General features: G+C 46.3%; 1 protein-coding gene across 6 annotated transcripts; it reads right to left on the reverse strand.

Moving 5' to 3' along the window:
* Positions 1 to 224: 224 nt before the first annotated feature.
* SEPTIN6 (septin 6) lies at positions 225 to 27523 on the reverse strand. 6 transcript variants are annotated; one of them, XM_063421895.1, is made up of 11 exons: positions 27263 to 27387; positions 20989 to 21103; positions 13854 to 14049; positions 12082 to 12268; positions 11690 to 11851; positions 9212 to 9308; positions 8798 to 8966; positions 7746 to 7878; positions 6946 to 7136; positions 4985 to 5028; positions 2241 to 3256 (listed from the first exon to the last, which is right to left on the reverse strand). In XM_063421895.1, exons 1-10 carry the CDS (start codon positions 27287 to 27289, stop codon positions 5025 to 5027), a joined length of 1281 nt encoding a protein of 426 aa, XP_063277965.1. In that variant the 5' UTR covers positions 27290 to 27387; the 3' UTR covers positions 2241 to 3256; positions 4985 to 5024. The 6 variants fall into 6 exon arrangements, with proteins under 6 accessions (XP_063277964.1, XP_063277962.1, XP_063277965.1 ...); XM_063421894.1 differs by lacking the exons at positions 2241 to 3256; positions 4985 to 5028 and adding an exon at positions 225 to 738; XM_063421892.1 differs by lacking the exons at positions 2241 to 3256; positions 4985 to 5028 and adding an exon at positions 745 to 2185.
* Positions 27524 to 27861: the final 338 nt, after the last annotated feature.

Here is a 27861-nt window from a genome sequence, read left to right on the forward strand (position 1 = left end):
CCCAGGCGGCTCCAGCACCGCCGGGACACTGCACCCCGCTCACGGCGGGCATGGAATTCATCCTTACACCAGCCCCGGCATCGCCGCTCCCTGGCACTGCCATCTTCTCCTAACTTCAAAGAACAAGAGGAGGTGGAGTTAGGAAAGAGAAAGTACCACTTGATTCACGTCCACCAGCCAATGGGGCTCTTTTAACAGGATGGTGAGACACAGGAGGACACCAGTGAGAACACACAGTTCTTACTTTATTTCTTTGATAAAATTAAATATTTCGTGGCTGCCAACACAGCAAGTTGCACCATGTTTGTATTTCCTCTGACTCTTGAATGTACAGTTTCCAAAACCAATCAAACAACAGCATATTGAAAATATTCCTTAGGCTTCACCCCTCAAGGAAGCCCATGACATTTATATTATTAAAGACAACATTAGAAAAAACATATGCCCATAACAATGTTCGAAAATGTATTCGCTACATCATTAGTCCCAACATGATGTTTCTGTCGCTCTTCAAAATTCCAGGTCATCCGTTCCCCCCACATCACCCTGTCTTGTCACACAAATTACAAGACACTTCAATTTTAAGTATCATGCAAGTCAGTAAAAGAGCTTCTTTCCAAGACACTAACACTGAAGATTTGTTCCCCCCTCCCCAGACATAAGACCCTTAAACTCTTCTAGAAGTGGCAGTCTTCTCCCTCAGACACAGTGCAGCTGGCGAAGACAGATTAAAAAAAGCTACAGAGAGAGAAAAGGGGACAAAAGAGAAAAAAACAGAAGATTAGCAAAAAAGAGAAAGACATTTAAAAAGCAAGACAGAGATGCAACATGGAAACAGCTGACAGAGGAGAGATGGAACCTCCTTCTGGTACCTCAGGTACTTCAGGGAAATCACACAAGTAAAAACCTTTTTTTCTTTAAAGCCTTTTAAAAGATTTCGCACAACTTTAAATAACATTTTAGTAAGGCAAATGGTCAGGAAGAACAGTGACTGCAGTATGGTAAAAAAAGTCACATTCAATTGTCCTTTTAGCAGGTAATCCAGAAATCATTGAAAGATTAAGACTGACTGGTTTTGGGAGCAGGGAAATATTCAAAACTAGAGGAAGAAGAAAATATTCAAATCACTTTAACTTGCTAAAAAAGTTCCAAACAAACCACAAAGCAATCAAAGAACTCTAAGGGAAATGAAATTGTATTTATGGTGAAACAGGATACCTGAGAAAATAATGACAATCAAGAGTTTGGACTGCCCTGACTGCTGGGAACGGAGGCCAGGCCATGATTTGAGCTGGGGCGGCTGCTGTGAGCAGGAGCCAGGCTGACCCTCTGCTGAGACTGCTCCTGAACCTGTGGCATCACCCAGAGCACTGCTCTGGTAAAACCTCAGCAGCAGCCGGCACTAAACAGCGTCACCTTTCAGGGCCAGGCCTGACGTGGTGTGCTTATCTTCTAAATCCCCAGGACATGGAGGGGGTTTGTGGAGGCTGCCTGGCAGCACACATCTGATCTTTCAGCAGGGGCAGGATGTGTGGATTCACCACATACCGAGCACTGAGCCTGCCCTCAGCACAACTGAAGGATCAGGGCCACAACAAGCAAGTCTGAAATGGAAATGAGGATTTACATGCTAGTCTTCAGAAAGGATAAATTAGCAAAAGAAAACAATAAAAGCAAATGACAAAAGACAGACGATGTCATGAAAATGACACCAAATATAATGAGAAAAGAGTGTTTTATCTCTGAACTACGTGATAATTAAACTAAGATCATGTTGTCATTTTAATGTCATCAATAAATATATTTAAACTGCGTTGTTATTTCGCCAGCAAAAATAACTCACAGAACTTATTTCCATATCCCTTATTTAGCTAGGTGGAATGAGACCAGGAAAAATGGAAATCCATTAATTGTAGGGGGAAAAAATATGGCAGGATTTAAAGCTGTAGCATCCAGAATCTTGTTATGACTAATTTTACATTGTTTAATAAAAGCAATAACCACCAGTACATAGTAAAGACAGAATCACAACGAGGACATAGGACAGAGCAAGGATAACACCCTGGAAAGGTCACAGCTGAAATGCTGTCACGTTTTATTAGACCCTCCGATTTAACAAGTAAATGAAGGTCCATTCCAGGCCATTGTATTCAGGGGTAATTACTCAGTACAGAGCCATGGGTTACTGTAAAAGAAGGGCAAAGAAAACAAAAAACAAAAGAAGTAAATGTTAACCAGAATTCACTGTCTGATGAACGCTTTATTTAAAAACAAAACTCAGCCAGAAATACACAGAGAAGACACTTGCAGGCAAACCACAATTGCACTTAGCCAGAATGAACTCCTGGCCCCGTGAGCAAAACACTGTCCTTTTTAGCAGAAATCTTGCAGTAAAAACAAGGCTTTTGCTGAATAGAAAATGTGAGAAGAAAACTGTCAGCATCTGTACAGTTCTAAAGAGATGCCAGATAAAAAAAAAATAAAGGTAGTATTTTTTTTTTTTTTCATTAAAACCAGAAATTGTTGGAATCACTGAGAAGAAAGTCAATGAAACAGCATCGTCTTTCTTCAGAAACACTGATATGTACAGCAAGGTGACCAGCTTTCCCTGAGATTGGATCCAGGATGTGCATCCAGGTCAGCACATTGAGAGGGAGACCAGGCAAGAGATCCTTCATGACCCCTGCAGCATTCAGAGAACACTTAGTTGCAAACCATGGATCCAAATTTGAGATTTCCTCAAGCTAGAGGTTTGGATTCAGGCCCATGCCTATGAGGATGTCAAGTTTTGCAAAAAAGTCCTTGAAAATTATTTGAGTCACACATGGCAGCACATGGGAATGAGGGATTACAGACAGCAAATTAACATAAGGAGAGGGCAGCCAGTCTCTGGAGACAGCACATACCACCCCATGGCAGCTCCAGGCTGCACCCATAGCAGGAGCTAAATGCACCCCCAAGCAGCTCTGACAGTATGGAGCAGGGGAAAAGCTGAGCAGTGGGAGAGGGGACACTTGCCCAGGAGCAATGGGCATCCTGCTGCTGCCTAAGGAGCAAGAGGAACCTGGCACGAGCCCCTCTGGCCAGCAGGGTCCCTCAGAAGAACAACCCCAGCAGCCAAGAGTTCTGTTTTAACCCCGAGTGATGAGCGCAGGAGGGGAGCAATGGGAAAGGTGAGCAAACAGGCACAATGGCACAGCCGAGGGTGGGGCATTCGCCTCTGGGGCCAAGGGAAAGGTTCTACAGGAAACCTGAACTGAAAATGAAAGAAAAAGGCAGGTTAATGGTTTTATGGATTAATGACAAAAAACAAAATAAAAATACGATTTTCCTAATGCGCACGCACACACAAAAAAGAAAATGTTGCTAAGTGTTAATAAGGTTTAATCTGACTACAAAACATGCTTTATGCAGACACACACGCACTCACTCAGCAGTGGGATGGACCAAATTTATTTTCTAAAACAATCGTTTCACCGTTTTGCATGCTACAGTACTCAACCACTGTGACTTGTTTGTATCCCTGCAAAAAAGTGAAGCCCTGCAACACTTTATGGATCAATATGGAGAGTGTTTTTCTAAATCCTGGAAAAGTACCACATATACATATTTAATTTAGCAATGACAAACGCCCATTGAAAAAAGCACTGTCTGCATTTGTGTAGTGGGAACAAAGAACTTCATTTGATTCAAAGCCCAGCACACAACAGTGTACAGTTATGAGGACTGCCAAAAGCAATCCAAAACCAACAAAAATCAGTAATGTTCACTCTAACTGCACTTTAGCTGTGCCTTCGTACTCAGCACCAGAATGAACACTGTTATTCTTTGAGCTTATTTTTCCACATTCAGAGCCTGATAAGCAGAGAATTGTTCTTTTCATTGTTCTGCAGTTACCGTTGGCAGCAGAGGCATTCATTCAACTGGACAGCTCAAGACTACTGCAAGCGCCACTTTGAGTCAGTGCAAGACCCTTCTGCAGCTCTTCTGTTGAGTGGAAGGTCCCATTTAAATTACATTCAAATGCCTCTCACTGGCAGCATAATGCTTACTTGCTTTTCCATTTCCCTTGGTGGAGTTAACAGGGAAGGAATCCTGGAATCAGCTTCTACCAGCTTAAGGGTAGACCACAATTTAGTTTGGACTATCCAGGAGAGAATGTAAGTCTTAGCTTTGTCTGGAGGGAAGAGTGGACTCAAGGCTGAGTTTTTAGGGTGTTTTATACTTTATTTCCGACAGGGTCCCTTCTCTGAGAGGCCTGTGCACTTCAGCCTGGGGCACTGTCACACTTGCCTTGGATAATGAGTATTGCTGCTCTGTCAAGAAGCAAGACATTCCTCTGGGAGGTTTCCTCTTACTCTCACCAGAGAATCATCAGCAAATTAAAAATGTTCAATTAAACCCACTCAACCTAGCTGTAAGTAGACCACTGTCATTAGCAGTTTAACTAATAACCCTAATGAGTATGACAGAAACTAATCTTTTATCTACCTTCACCTTCACTGTAACAACAAGTTAACATTACAGCTTGGGGGAGTGGGAGGGAAGGAGGAGAAAAGAAAGAGACACATTTTCACGGCTAGCTGGGCTGTATCATCAGCACCACATCTCCATAGCAACTGTTGCCATAGTATCAATGTGGCCTGTGTGATTAAAGAATATAATTTATTTCTAATAGAGATGGAAAAAAGAGAACAGAGCCAATGAAGTGCAGGAAGATTTAAAAGGAAGAGGATGTAATCCTTATTTTTCTATGTTCCATGTCCTTAGTCTCTGAATTTAACTTTGCAGAATCTTTAAAGATAATTACATACTTTTTCTACAACTGCACACGTAGAGAGTGACTGGTAGAGCACATATAGTGGGGGTGAAAGCAGAGGAAGACAGAGATAATACTTATAAGCTTCAGGACTTGCACACAGTCTGCTTTTTTAGGAAAGGTAACTGATCCCACTGTGAGGCTCTAGTAGTTAATGAGGCTTACCAGGACAACGTGCCTCATGCACCATGCAGCCAAACAGCAGCTAACTGTAAAACAGCACACATGTAAGGCCTAATAATGATGATAATGATGTAACAACAACACAAAAATCAACTGAGTCATGATTAGTGCAAATTACAGAGCTTGGGTTTAAACAAGTTACCTGTGAAAGAAAAAGGCTATTGTACTACCAGCCAGTGGTAAACAAGCTACAATTAAGCTTCAGCTTGCAAAATTCATGGATTGTTAAGAAAAAATTATGATCTAAATACTGAAATCCATTATTAAGGACAATTGTAGAAGTTGCAGAGCAAAGAAAGCAGCACCGTTTCTAGCACATTTCTAGCAATTTTCCCAGAGGCAAAAGAGGTTACTGAAGCACTGACCTATCTCTGTCATGGAGTTTTCTGTGCCCTTAACTGACAAGGACAGTACCAAAGCTTTTCCATATCAACATGCTTGGTGTCAAGGAGATGTTCTGAGATGAGAACCACTTCAAGAATCAAGAGTCTGACTTGGACCACAGCAACTAATTGCTGATACTGTAGGGCTGTTGCCTCCCTTTTCTGCATTCCTGACCCTGACTGATCTCAAGGCTGAAGTCTGCAGTCCTAAATGAGCAGATGTCTAAGGGCTCTAAGCATGAAAGAATTCAGCTGGGTATTCCTCACACAGTCCAGGCTGGAGAGACAAGTCTGTTCCCAGTCAGTCTCAGACTCCTCAGCATGAAAAGATATTAAAACCCCCTGAAGGTGATTCAAATGAACAAATGAAAATAGGCAGTGGAAAAAGGAATGGGTGACTGAGAAAAGGGCAGCACTAATTGCTCATCACAAAAGAATGTCAATGTTGTCCACGTTCAGCTCTAAACTAAAAGACTGAACCAAGATCTCATTCTTGTAATTGGGTCTTTTCTCCTCTGTCTTATTTGATCCCAAGCTTAACAGCCACAGGCTTTTTCCCTTACAAACAGTGCTGTCAGCACTTTGGGCATGTCCCAAACTGTCCCATTTAACAGCCCTTCTTCATGTACTTAAGACTGCATAGTGCAGGCAAGGATTGCCCCAGGGCTGTGCAGGGGGGGCGATCATGGCAGTGGTACAAAACCAGATCCCTGTTTGTCTGCACACCACTCTCTGCACACCTGCATAGGTGGCACAGTGCTCCTTTTGGGAAATGTACCACAGTGAGAAGGAAGGGGACTGCTCAGTGCTGGGAGAACTGGGAGATCTGTTTCATTCTGATCAACAGCTGATCATTCAAGATCAACAGCTGGTTGATCTTGAGCAACTGCAGAGCTTCAGGAGCCTGGCACAGGCATTGCAGACAGCCCAGATCCCAGACCTTACGAGGGGCTGGATTCTGTCACACCAGTCCCTGGCATGGGGAACCCCTGCTACAGCCATGCAGTATCTCCCACTGCTTCCATGGAGGCCAAAAAGATGATTTAGGACAGGCAAAGAGTACTAGTGCTAACAAGGTGCTGTGACCTGTCCCCTCATTTTGCAGTCCTACGTTCTGCAGATTCCTGAATTCAAGACTGTTAGTCTTCCTGAATAATTTCAACTATCTTCTCAACCTAAACAAGTAAGAACCTGAGCAAGAACACACTGCTCTCGGAGGCTCTCTGCTACCCACCTAGCCTTGGCAGATAGTATGGTTCCACTTTTTAAAAGCATTGAGAGACCAAGGGAGAAGCAGGGAATCTTGGGGAATGAAAACAAGTTTATCCTCTCCCATGCTGTCAGAAAGCAAAGAGGGAGGTTAGTACTGCTCCTTGCTCTTCAGGATGACAGCAGATGTTACATGCTTCCAGATAATGCTCAGCCTTACTAGGGATTAAATCTGGCTGCAAACCTTCCCCTGATAAGGACTGGCTATGTTGAAGAGAGATATGACCACACAGAAAAGTAGTCAAGGAGAACCATTATCAAAAAGCAAATACCTCTGGGTTAGCAACTTACTTTTTCCTTTCTTTATCCCTTTTAAGAGTTTGCGATCCTCCAGCCTGCTGAGCCTGTGACTGAAGCAATTCCGCTGCTGTCTTCCTTTGTTTAAATGCATTTACTTCATCATCCAGAGACTTCTTCTTGTCCTCTAGCTTCTTCTTTTCATCCTGATGCAGTTTTTTCAGGCGATCAAACTTTTCATGCAGCTAAAGGGAAAGGAGAGAGGTGAGCAGGATGCAGCACTACCAGACATTCTGTTCACAGGAAAAGAGAAAGATGGAAGGATCCCTCGAGATCTGAACCTTTAAGTCTCCATTGGTTTCCACATAATTTCTGGCTCCTGAGCTGCCAGTGCCTAGACAAAGGTGAGGAAACAGCCTCCTTCCTCAACAACTTACAGGCAGTGTTCTAGTAATGCATCATTGCAAGGACTAAGACCAGAGGATTGGGAGAGCATAAGTGTGAAAAAAAGCCCTAATCCATCTCCAGGGGTCTCTGCCTTATTCCTCTTTAAAGGTCAGTAAATTAATGGGTTCTTCACAATGCTAAGAAAGCTGTATGGGTGCACACTGCACCTCTCCATCAGAATCAACACTCTGGCCCTTTCCTGGTACAGTAAGTTGTACAGAACAAGCTCTGTGATTCAGTTTTGTCCTGCAGACTCAACACCTTAACATCCTCATCCAAGTTAAACCTTGGACTTCTTGGTAAGAAAGTCCTAAACCACACTTTGCAGAAAGCTTTGGCAACAACTACCTACTTGGGAGTGAATCTATCACTTACAGCCATGAAGACACAAGTACTGCAGTCTTTACCTCTTTTTCAGCCTCCTTCAATTCTGCTTCTTTTTCCTTGACCCTCTGGACAAACATCTGTCTCATTGCCTCTTCCTTTTTCTGCAGTTCTCCTAGAAACTCATTTCTTTTGGCTTCATAGGTTTCTTGTAAGCTGAAAAGGAAGGGAAGTCCAGTGGTAAGAACTGGGACAAACTGCTTTCCCCGACCCTCTGAAATCAGGCTCTCACCATGACTACTGCTTTGCACACAACACATTTGCTACTCACTCACCCACATGTGCCCAAGGTCTTCTTTATCCCATGAATTTTGGTATTTCTCCGTATGTTGAATGTTGGGCAATTCAAAGAGACCAGCTGGCAACAAACACTAGTTCAGAGGAAAACTGCTGTTGATGCCTTAAGATTTTAGCTTTTCTGTTTTTCAAATTCTGTACTGCTTTAGTGCATAACTCTGAACTCCACACAGAGTGTTAGTTACTGTCTTCACATTTTGGTCAGACAAAACAATCCCTCTGGGCCTGAGATCCAAGGACACCCCCACAGCCTCAGGTCCCAAAAAGTATAAACAAAAGTGAATTGTGGGGGGAGCAAACTGAGGGTAAATGACTGCATTACCTAAAGCCATAATTGGAGGACTAACACCTGATATGTAAATAGATCAAACTTATAGCTGAAAAACTCGTGGCCATCATCCATTTTGGGTGTAGCCTCTTGGGGAGGCTTCATCTGCCCTCAATGTACCTGAAGGCCCTTCATTAAATATATCTGCTTTTATCCTTTTAACTTTGTCTGGCCTCTGTTCCTAAGCAGGCCTGAAATAGGCATCACTGTTTGCAGCACAGACATTTCTACTCCCATACATGCAGATTCACAGTCAGTCCTGCACACCCTCCCTGTATTTTCACCTTCTCCCAGTCAGACCTTTGCTGAAGTCTGGATTTATCTGACCTGGCAGTTTTTCTTGCTGCATTGGGTTTTTCCATGCTCCTCCAAGGACACACACACGCACAAGCACACAGCACATCCAACAATGCCTCTCTCAAGCTCTCCTGTCTCCTCCAGGGATCTCACCTGAAGGGTTTGCTGTCTGGATCAGTGTCCTTGAAACCCATCTCTTCCAGTTTACATCGCCTGTAGAGCTCATAGTGGCGTGTGTGAGTCTGCTCACGAAGGTCTTCCATGTTCACACGGATCAGCATCTCCCGCAGCTTCACAAAGTCGCAGTGAGCCTCATTCTCCACTGTAGGAAGACGTGGTAAGGAGGAAAATGGGGACTGAAACTGAGATCTCTTCCCACATTCCTCAACTGTCTACTCCTCCAACAGGTTTAACCCCAGCCCTTCCAAGCAGAGAAAGCTGGCATTATAGGCTTGACACAAAGATTTAACAAAGGATAGTTCAAGTCCAGCTCCATTTATGAAAGCCTACTGCCTCCCTGCACAAGTGTCACCATTCACACCATGAAAATCCCAGGGCTCAACTCACCCTGCACTGTGCCCCAAGGGTACTGACGAGCTTTCATCATTTTGTTTCCTATTTTCAGCTCCTCCGTACTCCCGATCACTGCAAAAGGCAAGTGGGCCTGGAACACATTTAATGATATCCACGTTAGTTCCTCTCAGACCTGGCTGACCCGCCAGCACACAGAGGTGAGCACAGCCACTGAGCAAGACAGTCATTATGCACACACTAATCTCTGGGAGTCTAGTCACTGGCCACTAGTCCAAAACAAGGGGTAGCAGGGTGGGTCCTTTTTTTGGAAACCTTGTTAGTGCTACCACTCTATATCCTCTACCTGGCTGATCCTCCCAGCCACAGAGTCTTGGGTGAGATGAGCCAGTGCAAGACTGGCACCAGAGTGACAACAGGAACAGAGTGCTGTGGCTCAGACTGCGGTGCTGTCCCAGGGCTTGCCATGCCTGAGGAGAACATCTGCACAAGCACAGAAGCAGTAAGAGGTTTTGGAACCTTCTTGATTTTATCCCCCAACCATCCCTTTAGCTCATGCTGGAGCACAAGACACCTTGCTCCATCAGATCATGGGATGGAAGTCCATCCTTCACGCCAGCTCCTGCCTCCCTGCTTGCTTCCACATTGATGAGGAAGGGTTGAACATGTCCCCAGCCACTGTGTCCAGTGTGACCCAAGGTCACACTCTTCAAGCTGAGATGTGCACTCCACATTACACAAAGGCTGACTAAGAACAAGAGGGATTTGCTTTTCAGAAACTCAGAAATCAGAAATAGTCACTTCTTAGTAAAGATGATCTCTCTGCAGAAGGCAAAAAGAGAGTTGCCCAGTGCAAGCTCAGCAAAGTTGGAACTGAAACCCTTCACAACACCCATCTAGGCTCTGAAGATCTCACCTTACAGTCTTCTCATTTCCAAAACCCAGGCACCCAAGCAAACCCCCCAGACATTGCCATCATACTTTGCTGCATTTTTCTGTAAGTGATATTTCTCCCACCTCCCTTGCTCCTCAGAACTACACTGCATTCTGCCAAGCTGCAGGGAAGTCAAGTGCAAAGTTTCAGCACTTTGAGATCCCAGCTCCTTGCACCAACCCTTTCTGCTGAGTTTTGTGAAGTGACATTTATTACGCAAAGCTCCTAAAGTGCACCAAATTCTGGACAATTGAAACAGCCTCGGGAAGTCAACTACATGGAAGATCAGTGACCCTGGATTGTTCTCAAGAGTAGGTACTGAATTCCAAGGGTTATCCAAAAACTTGGACAAGATCATGACAGCTGGTACAAGCACAAGATTTCAGAGATAATGTTTTTGCTTTCAGAGTGTGGCTCATACAGTCAAATAAAGCAGAACTGCCAGCAAGCACGGACAAAGATGTGCTCTTCCCCCTGTATTCCTTGGCGCCCTGCTCTCACATGGGACGCACAGAGCAAGACTAGTATTTGTCTTATGTTTCCAATAGTATCAGTATTTGGACACAAGTTTTCCAGATCTGCAATACTGCCTTGGTCAAATTCTGGCTGCTTCCTCCCCATAAACCTGGTAATTCTGACTGTAATAGAGGATTAAAGAATCGATTTGTCTGTGCAGCAACTGACACACCCAGAACATCTGCAACCCAAGACAGCAATTCCCTCCAAGGAGACAAGTAAAAGAGGTGACAAGTAAATGGCTGAAAGACAAGCAGAGATTCACTTCCACCTTCAGAAGGGCTAACACTGAACTGCTCTGACCAAGAAACCATCACTGACAGCTCCTATGGAAGGACAAACCTAATGTTTCTTTCAGGCCTCTCTAGAACTCTCTACAACTATTAATACCAAATCAAGAGGGAGCACAAATGGACATTAGCTAGACCTCTACTACATCCACAGCAGTCAAGCGATCAACTTCCCCTACTTGATTTCCTGTGAAAAGCCTTCTGGACAAAGGGACCATGGTCAGGATGTGCTGCCAGAAGGGTCAAGGGACAGCTTGCTTCATCCTCAAGGAGCCATCGACAGGCACCCATGATGCTGGGAAGGTCAGAGCCAAAATGGGCACCTGCAGGCACCTCAAGGCATGTCTGGCCCAAGTTACGTACTTTTTTCACACCTTGCTGGTTAAGCTGTGTAATTCCCTGCCAAAGGATGCTGGAAGTTTAGTGGTGGAAGGCCATCAGGTGATGCATAGGACATGAGCAACAACAAACCCTTGAGCTGAAAAGGGTTTTAACACTGATTTTCTTATACGTCCCTCAACAGGTACACATGAGGACAAAGAAGGTATTAAAAGTCCGTTTTCTGACTAGAAAAGCCCACCAGAGAGACAATAGCCTACCACAAAGCTCTCATAGCCTAGGATGACACTATAAGGATTAAATACTTGTGAAATCCTCTATTTTTAAGACACAGAATAAATGGGAAAGTAAATTCAAGAAACATCCCAATACAGGCCACCAACCCCTACACGGACAGTGCTGTTCTGGGAGAAGAGGAAGAACCAAGTCACTTACATTCATTGTCCCATTTATCTCTGCCACTGATTCATCATCTGTTGGGAACTGGTAGATCTGCACCCCATTACTGACCAGCTCACTTGTGATTTTAATTTTAAACTTGGTCAGCTCACTCTTGGAAATAGCATCAGATTTGGCAATGATGGGAATGATGTTCACCTAGAAAAAAACAGCGGTATGAAGTAATCAACTTTGCTCCTGGGAGTTTCTCTAAGTCTGCAATATAACCTTCAAAAATGTGTAAGTGCTCAATAAATCTACAGAATTATCTGTCAACTCAGTTGTTTTCACCAGAAGGGCTATTCAAGACGGAGAGATCCTCTGGAAAAGCAGCAGCCTTTCCACTATGCAAACAGTAAATCTGCCCAGTAAGAGTTACTTGTGCCAACCTTACTGTCGAGCTTCTTCATCGTTACCAAGTCCAGAGATTTCAGGGAATGGCCTGTTGGAGCAATGAAGTACAAGCAAGCGTGGATTCGAGTGTCATGGTAGTTGTGCAAGACTCTTTTTATCTTCAGTTCCTCCTGCAAGTAGGCTTCAAACTGAGCATCAATGAACTCAACGATGGGCTTATAGCTTTAGTGGAAAAAAAAAAAAAAAGCTTTACATACATTTAGAATCTCACAGTCAGAGAGCTAAACAAATAGGACAATGCCCCTTGGCTTGCTTTTAAGAAACAAGCTGTTGATAGATTTCACCTTCCATTTTCCACTTTCCAAGACTGATTCTCTCTACCTCTCCTGCTCCCCACCTCTGAGAAATTTTAAAGTTGCACTGCTGACAAGGAGACATGGTCCTACACCAGACCCCAGCAGCCTGTTTGTCAAAACACAGTACTGGGATTCAGCAGAGGATAGCAGATACACCATCCTCTCCAGCGAAAACAGACTCTCATTTTGAAATGCGAGGGTAAGAGACTTTCTAAAGCAAGGCTAATGTAGACTCATTTGCAGCAGTGCCTAACCCTTGCTTGCACTCAGGGAGTGAATGGCTTGCTGCTCTTACAAGCCCTGAGTGCTGCTGGTGGAAGACACAGCTTCATTCAGTACTACCTTTGCCCAGTGCTCTGAGGCAGGAATTCCTGCAACTCCCTTGCAAGGCTTTCTGAAATACAGAGTGTGCCGGGCTCATAATGTAAAGGACATCAGTACACTTTAAACTTTAAAAAAAAAATCTAACAGACCCATATAAAAGCAAATCTCATCAGGAATGTGTTGTTGTTTAAATTTATGGGGGGGTCCCCGGGGAGTGCCCCCCGGAGACCCCCGGGGTCTTTTGGGGTCGTGGTGTTCCCGTGCTGGCAGGCAAGGAGACTTCAGATGCCGGTGGGGTGCTGATGAGGTGAGGGTTTATTCACTGAGGGAGAGGGGAAGGGGGGGGGGGGGAGGGGGAAGGGGGGGAGAGGAGAGAGGAGCGTCCGGACGCCTCCAGGGGAAGAGGGGCAAGAGGGGGCGGCCTTCTGCCTTAGCATTCTTATCACAGAGGTTCAAAGGGGCGCGGTAACATTCTCCAGCCAATGAGGTTACAGAGACAGGATACTGCAGGGAGGGTACAGACTGGGGATAAATCATACATTTTCCAAGGGTGAGCCAGAGCAAACCATTTCCATAAAATGCAATCCCACAGGAATGTCTCTGCAGAGATGCACCTTGGAGACTGTCTGGTGTAACTGCACATCCCTTAACCAATACACTCCAGCCACTCTGGGATGTGAGCTGTCAGAGACACCTCCCCAGGGTACCTCACAGAACATTTATCGTGCTTCCTTTGGCTTTTCCCATGGAAGAGACCTGCCAAAAGTGGAGATTAAGCCAAGCAGACACTAAACCACACTAGTGATTTGGTCAGCAGCTTGAGGTCAGCACAAACCAAAACAAGCCCAGATGCCCTGGAGCATTTCAGTCTCCCCACCAGATAAATTTGGGCAGAAGGTTGCCAACAGGGCAGAAATTGCTCTGACAGCATGAGAAAAGCTGCTGTATAGCTGAAGCAGTGCTGACATTCCAGAGCCTCAGTCCTCTCTTCTACCTGTCCCATCCCAAAGAGGTGACAAGGACAACTCCTAAGAAGCAAGCAGGAAAACTGCAGTGGTCAGGCCCAACTAGGGCACAGGGGGAATGAAAAGCCAGGTCATGATATGGCCTCTCTCCCTCACACTCACCTGTCCTCTTTGTTGATCTGATCCCCAAAGCCCACTGTGCTTACAATAGTCAGCTTGAGGTTGACATTGCTCTCCTGCAGGTCATAGGTACTGGATTTCAGCTGGACTCCAGGCTGTGAGTGAGAAGCTGGGTCACCTTCAAACTTGGTGTTGAAAAGGGTGTCCATGAGGGTGGACTTACCAAGGCCAGTTTCCCCTATTGGAGAGAGATGAAATGTTCTGTTGAATATTAATATGGGTTGGCCTTTCAGCTTCCAAACATTAACAGGGGTGAAATTGTAGCAGATGAAAGCAGATCTCATGCTCCCAAGGGAGCGTCTGGTAAACAGAAAGCCATGAACAATGGGAGGCCTGTACTCTGGGCAAATTACATTTCACAGTCTAATGGCCATTAATGTCATTAGAAAGTAGAGATGAAAAGAAAGAGGTGAAAAGGCAAAGGGGAAAGCATCGTTCAAATACTGCTTAAACCCACAACTACACTACAGAAGATGCTGTTTTCATTTAAAAGTGGGAGAGGAAATGGGGCTCACTGTCATTTCTAAAAAAAGCTGCTCCAGGATCGATGTCTCTATTAAGCAGCCACAGAAATAGTTTCCCTCCATGCAGAAACCCTGAGAGCAGGTTCGAGTCCCACAGCAAGTTGTGCAGTTGTTTTTTCATAATGAGTTGAAGAACCAGCCTTCTACACTGGGAGGGGGCATTTTCTGTAATACCTGATTTCTACCTTGGGGATTCTCCAAGCTGTACAATATTGCAAAATCTGCTTCCAAAAGTTCGGCTAGTATTGTCAGCATTCTGCTAGTATTCTATCAGTATTGAATTGCTATTTGGATTTCATTTATCAACAGGCAACTATTTCCCTGTCTGGAAGACAGAGACAAATCCCAGAGACCAGTCCTGAACGTGTTTTAGATACATCTCAGGAAGAATAAAACAAATCCCTCTGTGCACACATTCCACAGGGCAGCCTCCCTTACCAAGCTCTGACAACAGAGTCAGCTCTCCGAGCTCACAGGATCTGACTTCCTACGCAGAAGTCAGATGTCTGTTGCCTTGTGAGGGCTGCTGTGTTTTGGGGAAACAGCAATTTCTGAGCTGCCCAAACCGCTTTTGGAGAAACTTCAGGAGCAGACAAACCCCACCCTCTGTAAAGGCTGCTACTCCAGGCTGCTGTGGGACCACAGGGAGACTCTGTCTGGCTGCAAGAGCATTCCCCTCCTTCCCCCAGCCGTCAGTTCCCAACCAAAACAACTTCACCATTTTCCCACTTTGCTCAGAATAAAAGAGCTTCTTATTTTTTGTAGGTTTGGAGCTGTGTAGCAGATCCAAACTTGCGTGAAATGCCCAATTCAAGAAGGGGAAACTCCTCCCCATCCTCCCCCATCCAAATGTCCAAATGTCTAAGCCTCACCCCTGCAAGCAGGCAAATTCCTGTTCTGACCTCAAAAGGGATTTTCCTCACTCAGGGCTGAAGTACATAGCAGAGGAAGGCAAACACAGAATCATAAAATCATAGAACGGTTTGGATTAGAAGGAATATTGTCTAGTTCCATGCCCCAAATTCCCTGCTCTGGGAACTGAGCGGTCCCAGAACTGATTGCCAGGATGACATATTCAGTGTCTTTCCAGAGGCAGCAAGATCCATTAACATTTCAAATTCAAGGTACACACTGAGCTGCATAACTGCCTGTGAGCCAGCTGAGATCTTGTGCTCCATCACCAACCAACACCAACTACAGTGAGAACAGTACCGGTGCACTTGCTCTTTGCATCAATCTGGTTTTCAATCCAAAGGGGAGAAGAAGGAGTCAGTACCAGGAGCTGGTGAGGCTGCAGTCCCCTCAATAGATCAGCTGTACCTACAACAGCACTGGCAAGAGCAAGGGAAGGGGACCCAGCAAAGCACAAGGTTAGCTTTGTCGCTGGAAGAATAAGCTGGTCCAATAAGCCCTTCACTGACTTGGAATCTCATTGTCTGGACTTGTCAGGGACCATTTGCCCCCAAAAAGGAGCAGGTGCACAAATCAGACCAGTGCGCTGCCATGTTTTGGACAGGGATTTTAAGAGTTAACAGCCAACAGCCTGTATGGCCTCCCAGGCTGTTCTCAGGCATTCCAGGAAAACACGAGTGTAAAAAAAGACAAAAATCTAAACAGCCTGAGAAGGCTGCAGCATTTCCAAAGCCCCTGCCAAGGGATGGGTGGGACAGAGCAGTGAGCTGGCTGCTTGCCTTAAATGCCAGGAACCCTGATGCGACATCTCAGGATAGGGGAGCCGCTCAGCCCTGCAGTGCAGCAGCATCTCCCATACACAATCCTGCAAAGCCTCCTCCTGTGCCACTGCCCCACAGCCTGACAGGGCCTGGGGCAGCTCCAAGGCTACAGGACAGTGACAGGGGTGCAGCAGCAGTGACCAGGGCAGGGAGCTGCTCTCTGCAGCGGATACACAAGGTCTTCTGGGCAGACAGCACCCTGTAAGTCACCTCTCATTTCTGCCTTCCTCCTTCTTTTGGGTGAAAGATGTTCATATGAGGCCAAGACTATTGTTTAAGCACATCCTGAACCTGTTAATCATTGCCTACTTTAAATCCATCTAAAGTGTTTTTTCCAACAGGAATCACTTTAACTGTCAGAGGAGCTAGGAGAAGTGTTTAAGAGATGCAGAACATGCCTTTACACTCCACCTCATGCCAGCTACAAAGGTTGCCTTTGCTGGCAACCTTGAACTCAAACATTAAGTTTTTCCTTTTGGAAGGGGGAGATCAGAACTGTGGCAGTTTTCCACAGCTGGGAATTGCCCATCCAAACAGCTTCATGATTAAAACATCCAGGCACTAACATGGCATCTCATATGAAGTCTGCACTCCCAAATTTACATTGAGCAAACATATACCCCTGTCCCTGCACTGTGTAACCCCACAGACTCGAAACAGAACTAAAGCCTGACAGGGAAGATGGAAAAGAGAGGAAAGTCTGTCTCGGCTGAAAGAATGTTAACACTGACAGAGTAACATGAAATGGTAAAAGACTAAGGACACTAATAAAGTGTTCTGCTGTGTTAAATATGAGCAGAGATGGGAGCAGTTCTATTTTGAACGCCAAAACGACAGAAGGAAGAATTTCTGAATCTTCTGGTAGTTTCTGTCTCACATAGAGGCAACTTTTTGCTGGCTGGAAGATGTGAACGGTGCCAACTACTTTTGTAAGGACCGGAGTCCAGATGGAACAGACAGTGTGATAAAAAGGACAAGTGGTCTGTGCTTGTTCCAGCCAATGGTACTGGAATCTTCCCCAAAAACAGAAATGATGAGCAGGGATTAAAAGAGGCAGAATTACTTTGAAAAAAACAGCAGTGTACACAAACTGAGTGAGAGGCATCCCTGGCAGGGAGATTATTTCCTGATGTCAGGCTTATAGACACATGTGATTTGATCTCCAAAACTGTATTTAGGGATTATGCAACTCAACAGTGGTCTGCTGTCCCAAAACAGGGCAGACAAAGCTCTGTGGGGAGAGCAGAGAGAGTGACCTTTACTGGTGGAGCTCTGGACCAGGAAGATGTGACAGCAATGGAAAAGCTTGATGTTGTACCTTTCATCATAGGATGGAGTTTTGCTGTTAAGTCTGACAATTTTCAAGGACAAAAAAAAAAAAAATGGTCGGAGCCAACACCATAGGTTCCGGACATGCAGCAGCTCTACATCAGTGCTCAGAAAGCAGATCCCACCATGCACTCTTAATGCTCAGCAGCCCAGCTGTGCTGAGCTCCCCACACGTCCTCTCATTCTCCTGAGACATGTTCCCTGCTCCAGCTGCATGTGCACATGGTATCTTCACTGCTCTATGGAAGAACTTCACCAAATCTCACTTTGATGCAATAGTGGTGGCACCACTTGCCAAACTACAGCGGGGACAAGCTCCTAACTTCTCAAACCAAGACAGGCATCTTTGTACTGAATGAACTTTCATGGCTCCTTTTCACAGAACTTTTAGCATTCTAAGCACCTGCAGCAACAAATTATACACCAAAAAAGCTGTACCTCCTCTTTTTGTGCCTGGAAATTTAATTTGCTTTTCCCTAGCATGTGCTAAGTGAAACAAGCAACTGCTCACTGCCTGCCTTTCCCACAACACTCAGGATTTAAGAGGCCCCAGTCATATCATCATCAATTGACTCTGTGGGAGGACAGAGGAGTCCTTGGAATATTTCCCTGTTCAACAGCAGGGTGCAGCTTTCACAAGAGCTTCCTTTCATGAGAGAGCAGCACCTGTCCTTCACAAGATTAACAATTGTGGCTCCAGATATCAAATAATTCAATTTTAAAGAGAATGTATATGCATGCATGGCCTTTTCATGTGTAGAAATGGAAGCTAATCCAATATAGCAGGTTTGCTGAGACAAGCCCTGAGGCAACTCAGACCGATAAGGCCATCTCTCTGGGAGAGAGGGAAAAATAGTTTGTTTCATCTGACAGGCATGCAGAGACACCACACAATTCCCCACTGCCAGGGAAAGGCTGGGCTGCAGGGGGGAGGAGGACAACAAGGTCTCACAACATACACTCAAACACTGCCTCAGAGGAGCACCCAGCTCCCGGCATCCACCCCAGGGGTACCAGGGCAGGAGAAGGCTGAGGAGACAGATGGCTTTTTGATTAGAGAAACTGTTCTCTCCTGTGCTGATTGCACCAGTGACCACAGAAACAACCACTGGGCAGCTTCCACGCTGTACAACTCATCACCCCAGAGAGCTGCTTGTTGGAGAGCACCAGGAATCCTGTGCGTATCCTTCCCTCCCCAGGGTGAGAGCTCCTGCACATCACAGGCTCACTCCTTTGGAATGAGACCTCAAACAGTCTTGGTACAGTCCTAGGGGAAAGTGAAGTATTTCTGCCACAAAACAGCCTTTCTCATTGCACTGAATAGGCCAGTTAGAAAAAACTCCCTGCAAATCCTGGAAGAGAGGAAAGGCAAAATCCTGCTTAAATTGGGATAGTAGTTTAATGCAACTGCCATCTACCCTGCCAAAAACTGAGAAAGTTTACATCAAAAACCAGCAGCCTGTTCCTCTTTTTCCCCCATCTCACTGAGAAATACAGTCAGCACGAAAAGTCTCAGCCACTAAACACTTCTCCAGCCTTTGCACTGAACTAAGAAGCAACTAAAAATTTACATGTTAGGCTTAGGAAGAAAAGGTTGTGCTAAGAAATAAAAGATCAGAGAAACCATCTGCGACACCTGTAATGAGAGGCCTTCTCATTTATTATAGCTTTGGCTCTAGTCTCACGGGGCAGACAGCTTTCAGCATGAGAAGAGCTAAAAACTGCTCCACTCTGGACATGCTGCTGAGAGTAATTTCTGAAGCTTTCCTTGGCTTCTCCAGCAAGAGCTGGAGGAATCACTGGCGCAGATCCAGTATGACACAGAATTATCACTGGATTTTTCATCCAACAGATGCCACACACAGCTGAAAAATGGGGGGCAAGGAAGCGCCTTTCTGTCATGTTTTGTGGGCTATCTATGGGATCCTCATCCAATCTTTATTTGCTTCCTTGTTCTTCCAATTTTTCATCCCAAACTCTGCTGTACAAGTGAAATCCAACACAATAAATGACAGATGAACAGTAGGAATTTTTGTTTTCTTTCTCCAGGACGTTTAAGTGTGGGGGCAAAGATTTGCAAATCTTTTTAAATGAGGTTTATTATATTTTTCTATAACGTTTCTTTATTTCAAGATTGTGTTATTACTATTCATAAAAAAGTGACTAATGTACATTGATCTTGGCAAGTGCTTCACCTCAGTAAGTGATTAATGCATTCCATTTCTGCCCTGCAAAGAGGAAAGCACAGACTTTCAGCTTCAGCTCCTCTCCACACATCAAAGTGAAGATGTAACTACAGGAGGCACCCACTGCTACACCTAGAACTTGTAAAAATAACACTGCAGCCCAGTAAGTGGAAAAGAAAACATTTTTAGACTTCAGTCGTGGTGACAGGAGTTTCCTTAGCTCATACCACATTCATGTACTGTGGAAATCACCTAGAGACTCAGCCTGACAGTGACCTCCACTTGTCAGCAAAGTTTATCATCTCACAGGAATGCAGTTGTAAGGAAAATTGTCTTCTCAGCTCCATTTAACAGGGCTGAGCCCTCCTCTCCTTGCTCTACTACTCTCATTTCAGACTTAACCCTGTTCTGGGCAAACACCAGGTCCATACCATGAGCTGCCTCTCTCACAGGAGGGGACAGAAAATCTCAGTGTGGAGGCAGAGCTGACCACCAGCTGAGTCCCCAGGAGGTACCCACAGCTGCTGCTCTCTCCTCTGCCACACCAGGCGCTGGGATCATCCGCAGACAGGGCTTAGTCCAAGCAGCCATAGCCACGCAATAACCTCCTGCTCCCAGAGGCAGGGCATTGGCAGCAGCAAACCCATTAGACCATTATTATTTCTCTATTTTTAATTTCCTAATTCACCTTCCCAAACTCTGGTACCAAAGCCATACAGGATTTTACTTCCGTTGCCTAAGAGAAGGGATTATTTAGGATCCTAACCCTGGGGTAGACCTGTGAGATGGGCTGCAGGGACAGACACCAAGTCCTGCTACAGTGCAAGGCCCCAGCTGTGATCCACACCACATGGCAGCTTGGATAACTGTCAGGAGAGTTAAGGCTTGGCCAGACACTCTCTTAATTCAAGTATGCACAGAAGGGAGGAGAAAAAATAGCTTTTAGTGAGTCAAGAGGAGAGTGAGTAGTATTTTGCTAAAATAATAATAATAATAATAATTATTATTATTATAATTCAATACTTAACCAAACAAGACCTCATGACAAAGTACTCTGGCAGGAGTACCTATTTTCTTTTAAAAATGTGGAATTCAAACATATGAGGAAAAGAAAGATCATAATAACAGCCTGCGATTTCAGGCATTTTATTTCACTGCTTGGTAAAAAGCCATGCTACAGAACCTTAGTGGGGATTTCCCAGAGCACCAGTAAATCTTGTTACTGAAAATAGAACAGCTGGGGAAATTTAAATCAAAGCTACCTTGTTAGTGCTGTAAGCTATGAGCTACTTCCAGCTGCAGAAAACTTTTCAGCAAGAGAACTTCCCAAAATGGAAATACTCACCCACACACAGGATGTTGAAACAAAACCCATGATTAACTGACTTATTAACCAGCTGGTCAGGCAAGCTATCAAATCCTACATGTCCAGAAAGCGGGACAGTACGACAGCCTTCACCCTGAAATACAATGAAATAGTTGTGTCATTTTCAAGCAAAATACACTTCTCTGTATAAACCCTTAAGACCTCCCAAGTGGAATCCATGGCACTGTCCAAGCAGAGATTTGCACAGATCTGTCAATCATGCCAGCATGCTTCACTCTTCTCTAAAACAATTCCAGAAGGCACAAATACAATGTTTCATTTGCCAAGCATCTGAAGGTAGCCCTGACAGAATAACACTAAAATATGCAAAATGTGTACACAAACACAGCTGCTGAAATTAAGAGGTGAAAAACACTTGTTACTTAAAAAAATATGCAGAAACTCAAGTCTCACTTTATACTGAAAACAAAAAGAATCAATCCTCTGTGCAAAGCAATGTATTAATGACACCTCCTCCTACAAGCCTATTACCATCCACTTCATGTGAATTGGAGTCACATGTAATTCCCATTCACAGCTGCAATTATAGAAACTACCTAGAAACAGTAAGAAGAACTGTACCTACAGGAAAACAAAGTGGAGAAAAAGTAAGAAGAACTGAGCTGCTCATAACCTCACAGGCCTGAAGGAGCCTGCCACAAGGGTTTGGGAGTGGAGGTACCCAAACCTCTGCTGGGGGCAAGGGCTGCTCCTGCTCAGCCACCTAAAGGACTTCCTGAGAAGCTGCTCCTGCACCCTACTCTCTCCTGTGCTCAACACCACTGATCTTGGTCTCTCCAGCCAACAGGAATACCTTGTGCTCCAAGCTCAGAACAGCCACAAGCTTTGGGAGGGTAGTGAGAAATTTTCATCTGACCAGTTTGTGCCAAGGCACCCTGGATCCCAACCCTGCCCAGCCAACAGTAAAACACGACATGCAGAGGCTCAGCCTCAGAAATGGCACCAGGCAAAATGAAGAGTCAGTGCTGCACCCCTGTATTGGTGTGTGCTGGTAAGTTGTCCTCCTGCAGCCTCAAAAAGGTATTTCCTTCTCTGAAGCAAAGGCTTTTCTTAAAAATGCATTTCAGTGTGAAAATCAGAAAATTCCTCTCTAGCTTTCCACCAGTTTGCAAAAAATACTACAGCCAACAGGTTATTTATAAGGTGTGATTTTGAATTTATTCTTTCACTATCACAATTTCACATCTCCTAAAAGCCTGTTTATAGGGACAGGCATACTGGCTTTCCCTCTTCTGCTAATGGCACTGGTATTTAGGCTGGGAAAACATCCCCAAGGAGTACATTTACTACAGTAGCCTGTCAGTATGATTTCTTGTTTTGTTACTGTTTTGCTGTTGTGGGTTTTGGTTGGGTTTTTTTCAGATATGAGGCTCCAAATACACTTCAATCATTAACCATATTTACCAGTCTGTGATGTGTAAATATGTTTCCCCTTAGCCAGATTTTGTGTATTAGTCTGACTCTTCCTGACAAGATGTTCACCAAATATGGCGCTTCATTAATTCCTGAGCACCTTCCCTCCTAATGACATGCTCATGAGGAAGGTACTCAGGCTCCCCAGCAGATTCTGGTTTCGCCTACTGACAATGTAGCTGTGAGGTCCAGTAATGCAGAAGAAAGCGAGGCCATCAGACACACAGATTTTGTGACAACACACTCAAACTCTCCCAAATTGCATTCACCAAAACAAAAACCCCAGCACTGGGGAATCTCATGGCAGTGTTGGACCTGCAGCAACAGCCCCACAGTCCTGGTGAAGAACAGAGAGAGTTGAGGGACAAAGCCCACAAAGGCGTGAGAGAGAACCACCAGCAGACGGCTCCCAGGGAAGGAGAAATATAAAGTGTATGTCTAATACTCAGCCTTAAAACCACTCCCCTGGAAGACTGATTGAACACTACTCTCCCCAGGAAGTGTGGGCAGGAGTGTGGGCTCTCATTAAGAACAAATCATCCCCTCATCCCTAAATATAAGTGTGATCCAGACAGAACAAAATAAATGGTAGAAGTTAAGCTGCTCTCAGCTACAAGGAGGCATTTACCATCACACGGAATTCAGCCTGAAAGTCATTTCCTGTAGGTTTTTTCTAATCACCTGTGGTTTTACAAAGCAGTTAAACTGCACTTCACATCTGGTACAGGCCAGGAAACAACTACTGCAAAATGTGATTTCCAGTCATAGCAGCTAAGCCTCCATGTTAAGTACACAGTCATAAGGTATATTGTGCTACTCTGCCTAAAAATATACAGCCTCCTTGGCCAAGGCATCAAGAGATTGGATGCAGTGGAAAAAAAAATAATGTTTTAAGATCAGTCTGGTTTTGACACACATCAGAAAGCTGACAGCAATTACCAAACTAGTGGAAAGAAAAGAAACATTTTCAGTCTAATCCACCAAGAAACAGTGCAAGTCACCAGTCTTCAAGCACCAAGTGGTATCTCTGCACCAGAGCACTGCTATATATAAACAGCACCATCATAAACAACATATGAACACAGTGATTAGTCATCCTGGGTGTATATTAAATGTAGGTTTGGATCCCCTTGTTCAACACTGAAGGAGAATATGTTAAGCTTATAAGCTTTTTGCTGATAAGGTGTTGAAGACTCTTCCATCATTCGTCTTCAAATTTAAAGAATATGAAGAGGTACCAACAAGGTAAGCAAAGTTTAACTACTGTATGCATGAAGGCTTTTTCCAGGAGAATCAGTGAGTGCTGGATGGCTGACAGTCCTTTGTACTCTCTATTTTAAGGTTACATCTTCTTGGAACGAAGACAAAGATGGAATCTCTGGAGAGCCAGTGTGAACACTGGCACCACACCAAGATACCAGATGCCTTTTTTCCCCCATATACAAAGAGTGACCCCCTGCCTAGACAGAATGGGGCTGTTGTTGCTTGGAAGGAAGTGAAGCGTGTTTGTCACAAACAAGATTAAAAGAACAAAAAGAGCAACACACTCTCTTGCTGTATTATCAGGCAGGGCTATTGCAGAGTGAAAGTAAGGAGCAGCCACTTGGAGAAGCTATTTTACTTCTTCCTTTCTTAGAAGGATTCATACAGCCTTTTGTAAGGGCTTCTCCATGCCACAGAGGCCACACTAGCTAATCTAACACTTACAGAAAACTATATGGAAAAGATGTTATAATGAGTGACCCCAAGCCTGAAGACACCATACATTAAATATTAGTTTACATAAAAGAGGTAAGATTTAGTCTTCAGGTGTTTGAATAACTCCAGGGTCCTTGGGATGAAAAAAATGATTAGAGGAAAATCTTGCTGAATGCACATGTGTGCCCTGATCTACTTAGCAGGACAAGCAGGTAGAGCAGTGTCACCTCCCGATGTCCTCGGAGCCCTGAAAGGCCATTGCCTCTTTGTGGAGATAAAGCGGAACACGCACAACAGTGCTGCTCATTGCAAACGTCAACACTGCATATACAGGACTATGTCTGTGGCCAGGTCTAAAGGAATGTCGAGAAAAGGTACCATGGAAAAGGGAAAACCTCCACTTGGTGATTTTCAGGCAGAGCACAGCAAAGAAAATAAAGAAAGTTACAGCTCTGAACCCAAGGGACCCAGTGTCCAAATGAGGCCCACACAGCACAAAACTGCTCTCAGAAGCTGCAGCACAATACCTCATCTAGTTGAGTGTTTCTGTTCAGGACACTGACAGCTGACACTTAGTACTTCTGACACAATTTTTCACCTCTTCCCAGATGAGAATCACTTCAAACCCTGAGGCCTTGGAGACTCCCTTAGAAAGATTTCTTTAGAAAGAAAGAGCCATAACAAACACAGCAGTACCATCCTCCAACAAAACCAAACCAAGCAATGCTCACAGAGCTCCCCCAACACAGCCAGTGCTCACAGCGGCCACCTCCTGCTCCTCTGCTGCCCTGAATGCTGAGACCTGGGGGCTGAACCCCCAAACCTGAGACAACTCTTCCACAAGAAGTCAAATGGCAAGGCAAGACAGAACCTGAACTCAGGTTTCCACACCGCAGTTTTTCACATCATCTTTAGCCAGGACAACATCAGATCCCTTCCCATGACCTTGGCATTATGGCATTCACTTCCCCAGACTGCATTTGGCTCTGATTAAACTGCAAATTAGAGCAACACTTGTACCAATTATTTCTCACTTGTACTAGTATGTAATTCCCCTATGTAATGAAAGAATTATCCAGCAGGCAGTATAAACATCCTCCACGAGATAAATATAAATCAGGAATGTAAAGTCTACATTAAGACTTTGTATTATTTTTCCTTGCTCAGCTGATAAAAGATCATCAAGAATATAAAAGAAAAACACCAGAAAATGGGAGGGAAATAGTTTTGAATCAGGCCCCATGGAAAGCAAGAACTGTTTCACCAAGGGTGCTGATCAACCACCCTATCCAGATGTACTGCATCACCCAGCCATTCAACATTCACAAGCAGTCAAGTGCTTCTGAAATCTCAAATTTTGACAGCTCTTAAGATTACACTTCTTTATGCCCCTGACAAAAAGCTGCAAAAATGCCACGCAGTTTGGATACATTTCCAGGAGAAGTCTCCTCCGGCAGTTAAAAGATGCACATCACTATCAGCAGTCACAGTAATTTTTCTGACCTCTACCAGAGGTGAGAGTTGGACAGCTTGGCCAGTGCCTGGCAAGCTGATCCTCTGCACCCATCCTCCCCATCGGCAGAGGACAGGAGAAGGGGCTCAACTTGGTGGTGACAAAGCCACCCTGCCCACCTGGGGAGAAGGGGGTTTCACCGACCATGCCTGCAATAAGTGTGGATTTGATCAAGGGTTTTCTGGGACAATGGCAGGGTGATAACCCCAGCTCCTCCACAAACCCAGCCCCAGCTCTCACACCTTAAACTCTGTTGGCACACGCAGAGCCCTCTGCACCACCAGGACACTACAGCTGACTGCTCCAGGAACCAGACATGACCAGATGCCCAGGACCTTGGCTGACAAGTTATCTGTTTGTAAAAGGACATTTTCAATTTGCAGCATACTAATTTCAAGTCTGTCTCACAGCCAGCTTTCCCTTTTCCCTCCAAAGGGAGGCTGTGCAGTATCATAAATTCATTCCAGGCCACAAGCAGATGTCTCAAACTCCTGTACATTATCTTAGGAAAGCATAACGCTTAATTTCTTTAAAAGACACAGGAGCAACTGAGTCACTTCACATATTTTGGCAGTTGAATAGAAGGCAATGGGTATGTCCAGGAGGAAATAACATCATAAACTGGTAAGGAATGGCTACATCTACCCGTGCGGCAAGACTGGGTCCATGCTAAAACATATTGCTTTGAAGATGAAATTGGAAAGCATTCACCTCAAGTATTACTTCTGTATTAACACACGGACGTGAAAGTTGGAAGCCCACCAAACTAGACAAAACCTTTCCACATGCAAACTCATTACAGATGCCTCCTTAGCATTTCTCTGACAAACGCACAGGAGGCTCAACTCCCCCTGCTCCTCTTCTGGATAATTCTCCGCAGGCACACAGGGATCTTGTGCCGCGCTGGGCAGGCAGCCGAGCACGGCGGCGGCCGGTGGCACCGGGGCACACTACCGGAGACCCGCGGGGACAAAGCGCAGCGCGGATAGGGGTGCTGGTGTTTGGCTCCTATAGCTCCTCCGCGGCACACGGTGCCAGACTGGAGACCTTCCTTTCCCGCATCACGCACTACCGAACACGGGCTGGTGGTTTCTCTGGGAGGAGAGCAGCATCACTGGAGAGACATGGATGCCACTGCCGTGCCCTGGCCCGGCGAGGGGCCCCAGACCTGGGTAAGGGATGTACGGCCAGGCCTTCCCAGCGCTGCAGCCCGGCCACCCCCGGGCAGGGCGGCAGATCCGGGCCCGGGGGCACCGGCGGGGCAGGACCCCCGGCCCGCCACGGGGCAGGCAGCCCAAGGTCGCCGGGCCGGGTTGCAGCAGGGGGGGACCCCAACATCTTCTACCTCAGGTAACCTCATCTCCCCTCGGGAGGGCCCCCAAAGCCCGACCCTCCGGGAGCCGCCGCCGCCGCTCCGAACCGAGTCTCGGAACCCGCGGAAGGCCCCAGGCCGGTGTCCTCGCAGCGCGCAGCCCGCCCGGCGCCCCCCATCCGGCCCCAGCCATGCCCGGCTCTCCCGACCGCCGCCCCAGCCATGCCCGGCTCTCCCGACCGCCGCCCCGGTGCCGCCCGGCCCCCGCGATGCGCCGGCCCCGCGCCCGCCCGCACCTGCCGCGCCACCTCGGCCGCCGCCATCGCTGCCGCCCGCCGCACGTTCCGCCCCGGCCTGCGGGCGGCTCCGGGCGCGCCCACAGCGGCACCGCGCGGGGGGGTCCCGCCGCGCCCCCGAGCCCGCCCTGCCCACGCTCCCGGCCCCGCCCCGCCGCCCCCCGGCCCCGCTAGGCCCGACCGGTTCCGCCGGTCCCGCCGCTGCCCCCGCCGTGTTCTGCAAGGTGCGGGGCCGCGGGGCCCTCCCCGCGGCAGCCCGCGATGGTGCAGCCCGGGCTGCGGGCGGGCGGAGGTTCGGGGCGGTGGCTGGAGGGGCCAGGCCAGCGCCGAGCTCCGGCCATCGGGTCACCAGCCCCGGCCCAGCGGGTCCCCGCCGCCGCGGGCTGCCCGGCTGCCTCCGGGACACCCCAGCCCGTGCCCGCTCGCAGCGCGGGGAAGGGTTCCCTGCGCCGAATCCTCGGGAAGAGGCAGGGGTACCCGTCCCGATGCCCTGCGGCCTCTTGGGCACCACGGACCGGATGGGAGGGAGCCGTGCAGCCCCGAGGCTGGGCCGGGGTTCGCGGTTTGGGTCCGTTCAGATCCCCAGCAGATGAGGTGCT

This window comes from Prinia subflava, chromosome Z (assembly GCF_021018805.1).
Source record: "Prinia subflava isolate CZ2003 ecotype Zambia chromosome Z, Cam_Psub_1.2, whole genome shotgun sequence".
Lineage (NCBI taxonomy): Eukaryota > Metazoa > Chordata > Aves > Passeriformes > Cisticolidae > Prinia > Prinia subflava.